Source organism: Urocitellus parryii, chromosome X (genome assembly GCF_045843805.1).
Source record: "Urocitellus parryii isolate mUroPar1 chromosome X, mUroPar1.hap1, whole genome shotgun sequence".
NCBI lineage: Eukaryota > Metazoa > Chordata > Mammalia > Rodentia > Sciuridae > Urocitellus > Urocitellus parryii.
This window is the reverse complement of record NC_135547.1, coordinates 434,750-447,750: the sequence shown is the minus strand read 5'-3', so window position 1 is coordinate 447,750 and position 13,001 is coordinate 434,750. Positions and strand designations below refer to the sequence as shown.

Below are 13,001 nucleotides of genomic sequence, written 5' to 3'. Positions count from 1 at the left end.
ACCCACCCCATATTCAAATTTCTCCAATTATCAAATGAGAAAGTTTAATTCCAGCAACTCAAGAAGCTGAGGCAGGAGGACCGCGAATTCAAAGCCAGCTTCAGCAACTATTTAGATAGTCTCTGAGGAACTGAGCAAAACCCTGTCTCTAAATAAAATATTAAAAAAGGCTGGGGAGGGCTGGGGATGTAGCTCAAGCAGTAGCGCGCTCGACTGGCATGCATGGGGCGCTGGGTTCGATCCTCAGCACCACATTAAAAAATATAAAGATGTTGTGTCCACTGAAAACTAAAAAACAAGTATTAAAAATTCTTTCTCTCTCTGTATCTCTCTCTCTTTAAAAAAAAAAAAAAGGCTGGGGAGGGTTAGGGTTGGGGTTGTGGCTCAGTGGTAGAACACTCACATAGCATGTTTAAGGCCCTGGGTTTGATCCTCAGCACCACATAAAAAAAATAAAATAAAATAAAATAAAGGTATTGTGTCCATCTACAACTAAAAAATAAATATTTTTTTTAAAAAGGGCTGGGGATATGGCTCAACGGTTAAGCACCCCTGGGCTTAATCCCTGGTACAAAATAACAATAATAATAATAACAAAAAAATAAAAATAAAAACAAAATTGTGTTGCTTATGCCCAAACTACTCTTCTTTCTTGCTCTAGTCTGTCTTTAAACTCATAACCAACCTTTGAAATTCTATAGCAATCTAGTCCTCTTGGAACTTCCCCTGAAACTCCTTGCTCTCTTCCTTCCCCAATGCAATTCACTGTATTGTACCAAAGCATCTCTAGTGTTCTACGTTATGTACTTTAAATTTAAGAATTCATCAATCCCCACAAGATGTATCCATGTTAAAAGTTGGTATCGGACTTTACTTCACCCAAAATTGTTATCTACCACATGGTTAGAATTTCCTAAGTATTTAACTGACAGAAGCATTCTGGGACATAAACATAGCAAATATCCACAAATATTTATTACAAGGAATTGACTTTATGAGCTATATAAAAGGATATGGAGAAATAAGAGTTGAGAGTAAGGATTTCTTTGACTACACCTATTAATTATGTGTTATTGGGAAAGTGGGTCTGTAGGTCTTTCATCTCATTAGCAAAATTAGAAGAATGAACTATACATCTAAGATGTTGTTATAATCTTAGATTCTTTGGAATAAGATCTTTAATATTCATTCCATGGTTTTGGAAATTATCTTTAGACTGGCAATACTAAATGTTTGTAAGGATGTGGAACAACTAGAATTCTTATACATTGAGTTTTGGCAGTTTCTCATAAAATTGAACCTAAACTTCAGCAACTGTACCCCTAGTATTTACCCAGGAGAAATGAAAATATATGTCCACATAAACACTTAAAGCCAAAAAGGAAAATAACCGAAATATCCATCAATATTAAAATAGATAAAAATATACTAAAGTCATAGTATACCTATACACAATGGAATGGAATTCAGCACCAAAAAGGAACTAATTTACTGATACACACAATAGCATGAATGACTCTTTAAAGCATTACACTAAGTGTAAGAAGGTTGACACAAAACTATATGCTTCTACTCATATGAAGTTCAAACAGATAACAAAAGGTTGCTGGGGAGGGAATAAATGGAAAGGGTTTAGAGGGAACTTCCTGGGGTAATGAAAGATATTGATCTGGACAAGAATCAATTCTGGGCAGAATCGGATATATTTGTCAAAATTTATCAAACTGAACACTTGACAAGACATTTCATTATATATAAAGTATATCTCGATGTTTTAAAAGTTCAAGTCATGGGCTGAGCTTGTGGCTCAGTGGTAGAGTGCTCGCCTAACATGCATGAGGCACTGGGCTAGATTCTCAGCACCACACAAAAATTAAAAAAACATATTGTATCCACCTAAAACTAAAAAATAAATATTAAAAAAAAGTTCAAGTCATGTAAAATTTTTTAAAACTTAGAAATTTTTATACTTACCTTCTTTTCTTTTGAGCAAGGTTGAGTTCCATAAACTTATACTTTTGGTATTGTTCATCCAGCTTCTTTAGTACTGTATCTGCAGTCTCATTCCCAGGCTGTTTCATGAAGGAGTCTACATCTTCCTTTAAGATCAAAAATAACATGAAAATTTTAGAATTTATACTACTTAATCTGAGTTTGTGACAACTTTGTTTTTAAAATATTTAAAAAAAGTTTATCCCAAAGTTTTGTTGTTAACTAAAAGAGTAATTATTAAAAGACAAAGACTAGTGGCCAGGTTGTGGCTCAGTAGTAGAGCGCTTGCCTAGCATGCATGAGGCACTGGGTTCCATCCCTAGCACCACATAAAAATAAGAACAAATAAAATTAAATTTAATTTAATTTAAAAAAAAAAAAAAAAACAGATAAAGAACAGCCAGGCACAGTGGCACATGCCTGTGGCACAGCCCAATACCTGGGGAGGCTAAGGCAGGGGAACCACAAGTTCAAAGTCAGCCTCAGTAACTTAGTGAGACCCTAAGCAACTTAGTGAGACCCTGTCTCTAAATAAAACATTTAAAAAGCCAGGCACAGTGGCACACGCCTGTAATCCCAGTGGCTGAAGAGGCTGAAGCAGGAGGATCAAGTTCAAAGCCAGCCTCAGCAATGGTGAGACGCTAGGCAACTCAGTGAGACCCCGTCTCTAAATAAAATACAAAATAGGGCTGGGGGTGTGGCTCAGTGGCCCAGTTCCTCTGGGTTCAATCCCTGGTACCACCCCCCAAAAATTTAAAAATATGCTGGCAGCAGCTCAGGAGGCTGAGGCAAGAGGATCGTGAGTTCAAAGCCAGACTCAGTAATGGCGATGCACTAAGCACCTCAGTGAGACCCTGTCTCTAAATAAATTATAAAATGGGGCTGTGGATGTGGCTCAGTGGTTGAATGCCCCTGAATTCGATCACCAGTACCAAAAAAAGAAAACAATATGCTGGGAATGTGACTCAGTGGTTGAGTGCTCCTGGGTTCAATTCCTGTTGGTACCAAATAAAATTAAATATCACTTTTTAGACAGTACACATACATTATGAAGCCAATTTATTATTCTTTCACAATTCTATTTTATTCATTTTCATTATTTATCTTTTGTTGCCTGAAGATTGAACCCAGAGGGCTTTACCACTGAGCAATATCCCCAGCCCTTTATATTGTTTATTTTGAGACAGTCTCACTAAGTTGCCTAAGGGCCTCGCTTAGTCACTGAGACTGGCCTCAAACTTGTAATCTTCCTTCCGTAGCCTCCCAAATCACTGGGATTACAGGTGTGCACCAGTGTATCTAGACCTATTTAATTTTCATTTACAAACAGGGGGGGGAATGATGACCTTTCCTGTTTTATGCATTTCCCATGTGGCCCTAGTAGTAAATATAGAATTTACCAGCAACCAAACATATTGCTTATTCATACACACTAATCTCAATATGATTCAACAGGTTGTGTTCCAAAATTATCAATTTTCCTACTTATTTTTAATTCAACATGTTCTGCCATAGAAAGCATGTTAAATATGATCATTAGGTTTCCAAGGCAAACTGCAAATGCTTCCTTAAGTATCAAGAAATTCAAATAAAATAAAATTGTTTTGAAATGAATAATTAAGCAAAACAAAAACAGTAATACCAATGCTAAATTTCTTCAAAAAATATATACCTGGTCTTTGGGGAAAAAAGCTAGTTAATTAGATAAGGATCAGAAGCTACATGAAAATACATGGAGGGGCTGGGGCTGTAGCTCAGCGGCAGAGCACTCGCCTAGCATGTGTTAACTTTAGTTAATTATAAGAAACTTCAATTATCTTATGATTTCTGTGACCTTCACATCATTATTCATATTTATGCTTATTAGCTATCAAGGAATATTTTAGTTCAAAGAAGTCCATGAAGAAAATGAAAAACCCAACAAGGGACTTAACTATGATGCCACCAAGGGTAAATTCACCAAGGAGAATTCAGCGAGGAGAACTGCAGCAGCCTAAGACGTGGTTAAGACACAGGGGAATAAACTTAACGGAGGAGATAAAATGCTTCTACAATGAAAATTAAAGAACACTGAAGGAAGACATTAGAGAAGACCCCAGAAGATGATAAGACCTCCCCATGCTCTTGGATAGGTAGAATTAATATTGTTAAAATGGCCATACTACCAAAATCATTACACAGATTCACTGCATTCCCCATCAAAATACCAATGACATTCTTCACAGAACTAGAAAAAAAAAAGACAGTTCTAAAATTCATTTGGAAGAATAAAAGAACCAGAATAGCCAAAGCAATTCTAAGCCAAAAGAGCAATGCTGGAGCCATCACAATACCTGACTTCAAATTATACTACGGAGCTATAGTAACAAAACCTTCATGGTACTGGAAACAAAATAGGAGACACAGAGACAAACTCACATATTTATAGTCATCTAATACTTGACAAATGTGCCAAAAACATACACTGGAAGAAGGACAGACTTTTTAACACATAGTGCTGGGAAAACTGGCTATCCATATGTAGAATGAAACTGTATCTATATCCCTCACCCTGCACAAAAATCAACTCAAAGTGGATCAAAGACCTAGAATATAGACCATAAATATTGCAATTTCTAGAAAAAAAAATAGGGTCAGCACTTCAACATACTGGTGTAGGCGAACTTCTTCACCAAAACTCCTAAAGAGCAAGAAATAAAACCAAGGGCTGGGGATGTGGCTCAAGCGGTAGCGCGCTCGCCTGGCATGTGTGCGGCCCGGGTTGGATCCTCAGCACCACATACAAACAAAGATGTTGTGTCCGCCAAAAACTAAAAAAAAAAAAATAAATATTAAAATTCTCTCTCTCTCTCTCTCTGCCTCCCAAGAAAAAGAAAAATGATGGTGTGTCCACTGAAAAGCAAAATCTCTCTCTCTTTAAAAAAAAATAAAATAAAACCAAGAATTACCAAGTGGGATGAATCTCATATTAAAAAGCAAAAGAAACAAATAAGAGCATAAAGAGAGAGCCTAGAGAATGGCAAAAAAAATCTTTCCCAGCTACTCTTCCGAAAGGGGATTATTAGCCAGAATATATAAAGAACTGAAAAATCACCAAATATATAAATAACCCGATCAACAAATGGGTAAAATGACCTCAACGGACATTGCTCAAAAGAAGAAATATAGTCAACAAATATATCAAAACCTGTTCAACACCTCAGTAATCAGGAAGATGCAAATCAAAACCACATTGAGGGAGCTAAGGTTGTGTCTCAGTGGTAAAGCAATTGCCTAGCACAGTGAGGCCCTGGGTTCAATCCTCAACACCATATAAAAATAAATAAAAAAATAAATAAAGGTATTGTGTCCATTTACAATGAAAAATATTTTTTTAAAAAAACAAGTACATTGACATTTTATATCATTCCAGTTAGAATGGCAATCATCAAAAATAGAAATAATTTCTGACAAGGATACGCCATGTACATGTATGAATATATCACAATGAATTTCACTTTTATGTATAGCTACAATGCACCAATCAAAAACAACAATAAATAGACAACTCAAAGAGTAAAGGAAGGGGATCAAGGGGAGGGAGAAGGGGACAGAAAGGGGAAGTAATGGGTACTTAAATGGAGCAAATTATCTTATATGCATTTGTGAATATATAAAAATGAACCCCACTATAATGTACAACTAGAATGAACTAATAAAAAGATTTTTAAAAAGAGACAGGGATTGCCTAGTTTGAATACTGGCTTTACCACATACTAGATATGTTGACCTCTCCTTGCCTCAATTTCTTGATTTATATAATGAAATTAGAGTGCCTTTTCCAGGCTGTGATTGTGGCTCGGTGGCAGAGCACTTGCCTCACAGTACAAGGCACTGGGTTTGAGCCTCAGCACCACATGAAAAAATAAATAAATAAATAAAGGTATTGTGTCCATCTACAACTAAAAAAATATTAAAAAAAAAATAAAGTGCCTTTTCCTCACAGGGAATTAAAAGAGTTAGACTGTGTGAAATGCTTAGGAGACTATGTATAACTGTGCAGTAGTGAGTACTGAGCAAACATTAGCTATGTGTACAACATATGCTGTGGGGATACAGATGAAAAGTTCCACGAATTTTGTTCTGGGGTAGAAGTTAAGAAAATCTACAGGGAGGTAATATCCAAAGCAGATACTAAAAGTTGATAAGGGCATCAGATAAACAATAGTGGAGGGGATAATTCAAGCAAAGTAAAATTATTCTAAAAGTGGGACTGAAGGAAAAGCCAGGTCTGACTTTTAACCACTATGATATATAGATATATATAGATGGCTTCCTGCCATAGGGAAAACGAACATTTACTAAGCACATACTATACCTGCAATACTGAAAGCATGCTTTTTTTTGTCATAAGTACTGTCATTCTTATTTCAGTTAAAGAAACAGGTTCAAAGTAGTAAAACAATATGGTTAAGGCTGAATAGCAATGGGAAACCAGAGGCAAGTGTCAAACTATTATTTATACAAAATCTGATGCTCTTTCTAAAACCATGTCACTCATTAATTTGAGACCATAAAAAGATGTAAAATTTGGGTTCCTTATTATATCATGCTGCTAGGAATTTTAGGGTCTAAAAAATAACTCATAAAATTTTAGGGGAGGGGGCTGGGGTTGTGGCTCAGTGGTAGAGTGTTTGCTTACCACATGTGAGGCCCTGGGTTTGATCTTCAGCACCACATATAAATAAATAAATAAATAAATAAATAAATAAATGTATTGTGTCCAACTACAACTAAAAAAATTTTAGGGAAAACAACACATTTTAAGACAAAACTTAAGATAAAGCCCCTTCTTGAATTAGATTTTTGAGGCCATCTCTAGCCAAGTAGTATGAATGTTGCATTTAAGGCACTATGGAAATTTAACTATACAAGTAAGTATCAAGTTATACTATATGTCAGGCACCATGCTAGGATTAGGATAAATGGCACAAACCAAGAGAATTACCTCAATTTTGTCCCAGAGCAGAACATGAGAGGGGTAAGTAGAGGCTCTGGAGCCCCACAATTTGCTGAAGTTCAAATTGTAAATATCTCATTTACATTCTGTCTGACCTTGAGAAAGATACTCAAGGGGTCTATTTTTCAATTTCAACATGTACAATATGGGAATTATAATAGCTAACTATCCCCTAGAATTCTGTAAAGTCATTGAGAAAGTGCCTGGTAATCTGCAAATTTTATTTCTTGCTACCATCAGTTGAGAGACAAATGTAAAGAAATGTGGCATATCTCGGAAAGAAAATGTGAAATAATCAAAAATTAAGGAAAATAATTACAGAATTCAAGCATCAAACGCAAATAAGGCGTGTTCTAAATACAAGAAATATATCTTTAGAAAGATATAAGACATAATTAACAAAAAGAAGACAATATAGTATATCTTTTGGTTCAAATTAAAAGATGGACAAAATTCCATTAAGTTTTCATAGTAGCTTAGTACAACTAAATGAAGAAAGACAGTTGATGCTGGCCTGGAATGCCATTCAGAGGTTTTCTGTCATAATTCCAGTAGTTTTACAACGCTGCTTCTAAAATAGCTAGATATGTAAAAAAGACAGGGTTGACAGCTTCTACTTGCTTCTCTTTGTTTAAACATGGGGTTGGTCTCCCTATTCCGTGAAATCTCCAAATTATGTCCCCCACCTCCTCTCAACTGCACATAATTCATTCTTCAGTAAATGCGATCATATCATGGTTTCACGTACATACCTTGTGTAATGACAGTTCGTTGCCTACTGGATAAGTCCTTGATTCCTTAGCAAGACACAAGGATTTTACACCGTTACCCTCACAACATCTCCTTCCATTTCCCAGAGGCAAGAGACCTCTGCATTCCTTAAACTGGCAAGGTGCCATTCCTTAATTAACATCTTACCACCAACTGTTCTGCCTACTCACTGTATTCTAAGTGTTCACTTATCTGTCTTTACAGCATCTAGGCTGAGGTGCGATCACTCACTACCTCGCGTTTTCTAAAGGGACCTGGCAAAAAAGGAGCGGTCCCTCAAGACATCCAGCTCAAGCCGCCTCACTCTGACCTTGCTCTCGCTCCCCAGTCCTCCTGCCCCAGGCCCTGTTTTCTTTTAGGACCTTCTCGGGCTGCGTTTATTCAGAGCGACCTGCAACAGAGCTCAATCGCTTCAGATATCCGGAGGGAAAGCGGACGATCGCTCCCTTTCTGGTCCTTCAGTTCAGTCCCTTCCCCCAACAGTCCGAGCTCGGGTAGGGGCCGGAAAGGGAGCAGACTTCAGCCTCCGGCCAACATACCAGGGAACAGAGCGACCCTTACCACAAATACAGCCTCAGGAATCCCCAGGTGGAGCCGCCGCCCATTCCCTGCAGCCACTTCGACGCCGCAACCGTCCTTAGAGGCCGCCATCTTGAGAAAGCAAGCCTCGGCTAACTGCCTTGCTGAGGCGCCAGCCACCCGTGATCAGTGATTGGCTGGATTACACTCACAGACCCTTCCCTCCCCCGTGAGTCTGCGCATTCATTGGTGACTACGCAAGAGTCACCGCCTCTCCTTTGGCGGACTAAGCCCAACCTCTACGTATTAATTGGCTGCACAGAAGTGAATGACAAGCGTAGAAGCGACACAGAAGAAAATCAGAAGTTGCAGGAAGGACCAATAGGGACTTCTGGGAAAACGTACTAGAGATTTGAGTGGGCAGGGTTAAAACCCTAGGCTACCAGACCACGCCAAAACAGGGAACACCCTTTACAATGGCTTATGGAGCGACCCCAAGTTTATTTGCACACCAGCGAACCTGGGACCTAGACGCCAATATGAATATCGCCTTTCTATTCCCACTATCCCAAGGAGTTTATTGCCCCTTGAAGGTGACTTGTTTTGTGTCTGTTTTCAGAGTACAGCCATTGGCCTAATGATAATAAATACCCCACCGATGGCACCAACCTTTCTCTAAAGCCACTTTTGCACAGAATCCAGGCACATTACAAAACTAAACTTCAGAGTTTACATCCTAAGAACTCCATCTAGGCTACTAGACTAAAGGACTTACCCAACATTACCCTCCACTACAACCCTTTAAAAGCTAGTGCATCATACAGGCCCACATAAGTATTCTTTGATCTCTTTTCAGACATCTAATACAGTGTCTGTCCCTGACTTTGCTTTCACAGAACTGTTTTTCAGGACTTCAGCCCCTCCCACAACTTCTACCGCAAACATAGGAATGTTTGCTTAGCAAAATCCGTCTCCCTTCTCAGAGGCAATCATTGTAATCAGTTTGTCTCCACGGATAATTAATACATGATCATGCATACAGGCATACGTAAAAATACCTGTCTTTATATTAAAAAGCAGGACATTGGCATCCTACTATTGTAAATAAGGGAACTAAGGCTCAGAGAGTTTGCAGTATCTCCAAAATCCTACAGGTAGAAATTAAATGAAGCTGGAATTCCAAACTACCTCTCTAAAGACTTCCAGGCTATTTGCCTTGGAAGAGTAAAGACCTGTCAACCTCTGGCCAACAGCTTTAAGGACCACAATGCTCTGTTCCAGCAAGGAAAAAATAGATTCGAACTGTATTCTTTAAAACTATACCTGATCTCAACACCGTCCAAAAACGAGGGGAAAAAAAGTGAAAAATAGGTAATGTTTCTACAGGAAAACATTTACATAAAACAATCTCCCATCTTTCCCTCCCCACCTCCCTCCCATACACACAATTTGATCCCACTTAATTAACCCATATCTGCATTCATATTTGTTATTACTAATACTGTCTTTACTCCAAACTTTAAAAACATTTTTCCAAATCATCACTAAATCCAATCTGTAATAATTCATGTAAGAGATATATTATTTGGGTCTTACAGCCAGGTTTTATTCTATACCTTGGAACAAAAATCTTACCTTATGTTTTACTCCCTTACAGGTATAGAAAAATGATTTCTATATTACACTGCAGAATATATTTCCCTTCTAGGTTTCTCTTAATTACAAAGTTATATGCAAATTCATTCTGACTCCTTACTTTTTTCATCACATAGCAACAGCTTTTCCAACAGTACACTAAGCTTATTAACTCTAAATGTCACTTTTTTATCTCCCACTTTAAAAAAAATATCTGGGGTCTGGGGTTGTGGCTCAGAGGTAGAGTGCTTACCTAGCATGTGTGAGGCACTGGGTTCAATCCTCAGCACCACATAAAGTAAAATAAAGACATTGTGTCCACCTATAACTAAAAAAAATATTTTTAAAAAAATCTCCCTCCCTTCCTGCCAACTCCAGTTCTATTACCTGAATTTAAATATGATTGTTCTCCATTAACCCTTCAGCATATCATGACTTTTACAAATAATCTTTGGAATGCTTTACAAAAGCATTTTTTATTTTAAAAAAATTAGTTGTAGTTGGAACACAATGACTTTATTATTTTTATTTATTTTTATGTGGTGCTGAGGATCAAACCCAGGGCCTCATACATGCTAGGCAAGTGCTCTGCCACTGAGCTACAGCTCTAGCCCTAGCAAAACCACTTTTAAATGTTTTTAAATGACTTTTAAAGTGATTGTTGCTTTTCACTATGGACAATTTAAAACAAAACAAAAAGAATCTTAAAACGCATATTTCAGTAAACAATTTTTTTTAATATTTATTTTTTAGTTCTCGGCGGACACAACATCTTTGTTGGTATGTGGTGCTGAGGATCGAACCCAGCGCCCCGCGCATGCCAGGCGAGCGCGCTACCGCTTGAGCCACATCCCCAGCCCAGTAAACAATTTTCTTAAAAAACACAACCAAATTCTCACAACATGTTTTTGTTAATTTTTGGCCAAACATATGCCTGGACAACCTCTAGTCGCAATTGTTGGACTTGTGTAGTTTTATAGTTTTAACATTAATGTTGGGGCTGGGAATGTGGCTCAAGTGGTAGCGTGCTTGCCTGGCAATGCGTGCGGCCCAGGTTCAATCCTCAGTACCACATACAAAAACAAAGATGTTATGTCTGCCGAAAACTAAAAAATAAATATTAAAAAGTTCTCTGGTTCTCTCTTAAAAAAATAAAAAAAAAAAATATAACATGAATGTTGGTTGATGTTTTCCTTTTTCTTCTTTTTATTTTTTTTCCAGCTGGGCGAGGGGGTGCTGGAGATTGAACCCAGGGATGCCTAACCACTGAGCCACATCCCCAGCCCTTTTTTGTTTTTTATTAGACACAGGGTCTCTTTGAATTGCTTAGGGCCTCACTAAGTTGCTGAGGCTAGCTTTGAACTTGAGATCCTCTTGCCTCAGCCTCCCTAAATCACTGGGATTACAAGAATGCACCATGGCACCCAACTTGATGTTTTCATTTTAAGTAATAAGAAAAGTAATATGGAAAAAATGTATGTCTTGGCATTTAGTCATTCATCAATGATATGTGATTCCTTTGCTGAACTGGATACTGGTTTTCAAATACCAGAAAATAATTGCCTCATTTTTGTGTTTTTCACAGCGTAATGGCTACATACATAACCTACTTTAAAATAAAATCTACATTTAGTCACAGTTTCTCTATCACTTTCTTAAGTCTGGAGTGACAAGCCATAAATCAAGCTTTATTTTGTAACATTTGCCTATTTCTGTGAGATAAACACTACTACCACAGCTGATATCAAGTCATATGGATTTGAGAAGACATACCCAGTAGTATAGCATTACAAAGTACAGTACAATAGATGTAAGTAATCTCAAGAGCATATATAACATTTAAATGCATAAAAACATAGTTTTTAAACAATAACATGTATTGAGGACTTACTAGGTATCAAGCACAAAGCCAAGTAATTTATAGATGTAATTCCATGTAACCCACTTAATACTGCTGAAAGACTTATTATTATGCATATTTTAAAACACATAAAACTGAGCCTTAACAATGTTAAAATAACTGGCCTAAGATTCCATAGCTTATAAATAATCAGATCTGTCCCCAAGCTGACTGCAAAGCATATGCTCTTAGCTTTAATGACTCCATTGATAATACCCACATGAGCTTATGTTACTGAGGGCCCCTGGTCCTAGCAGGGAATCATGAGTAACCATTGCCCTCTGCTTGCAGTTGCTTAGAAAGCTGCTACATCTATTATATGCTGAGAGGCCAGAGGGTTCAACGAGGAAATAACATGTCAGAAATGATACAACGATCCTCTCTATGAGGACAGGAAGAGGTAAATTTTTACCCCATGGCAACTCCCAGGGGATGAGGCCCTGAGCTTCCACCTAAGGGACTGGCTTTGTCTTAAATAAGAGTCATAACTAGATTTGAAGCAGCACCTATATGGGCCAAACAACTAGTGAAAAATGATGCGAGGTAAGTCCTCTTATGTAGGTAATGATGATTCTCAGAGGGCCCACCGTTGACACACATGTCTTAAATTAGGTTGACAGCAGTACTAACTTGCTCTTCTTAGACTCAGTGTGTCCCACATCCCCATCTCCTACTACCCTCTCCTTAGTCCTCCAATTCTACCCCATTTTCTTAGTCCTCCAACTGTATTCTTTCCCCAGTCTTCCAGTTCCTCTCACTTCCCAGGCTCCTCAGTCATGCCACATTTTCTCAGTCCTCCAACCCTGCCTCTTCTCCAACCCCAACCTCTTCTCGGTCATGATCATCTAGATCTTCTCCTCATCCTCCAATTATTCTACATTATCTCAGTCCTATACTTCAAGTCTCTCCCATCCTCCAACCTTGCCCTTTCTCCCAAATCCTCCAACTACTTTCACCTTAGCCTCCAGCCCCTCCCTCAGTCATCCAGGTGGTACTTTCTATGCATTACTCCAACCCCACATTTTCTCAGTCCTCCACCCAAGCATTTCCCCTCAGACATTCAGCTCCACCTGTCTCCTCCTTCCCCCTAGGCCCATCTTCTTCTCAGTGTTCCAGTCTCACCCAGTCTTCTCAGCCATCCAGACCAGCACTAGGCCCCTTCCCTCTTTATTATATGGCATCATG

The 13,001-nt window shown here is 38.2% G+C and overlaps 1 protein-coding gene across 1 annotated transcript in view; it reads right to left on the bottom strand.

The window, feature by feature from the left end:
* The window catches only part of Vbp1 (VHL binding protein 1), a 34,836-nt gene extending 26,375 nt beyond the window's left edge, over window positions 1–8,461 (bottom strand). The window contains exons 1-2 of the mRNA XM_026415055.2: window positions 8,324–8,461; window positions 1,975–2,099 (exon numbers count right to left, since the gene is read on the bottom strand). Of these exons, the coding sequence (XP_026270840.1) occupies window positions 1,975–2,099; window positions 8,324–8,413 (215 nt within the window). The 5' untranslated portion in view covers window positions 8,414–8,461. The remainder of the gene's footprint in view (window positions 1–1,974; window positions 2,100–8,323) is intronic.
* Between the last annotated feature and the right edge of the window lie 4,540 nt (window positions 8,462–13,001).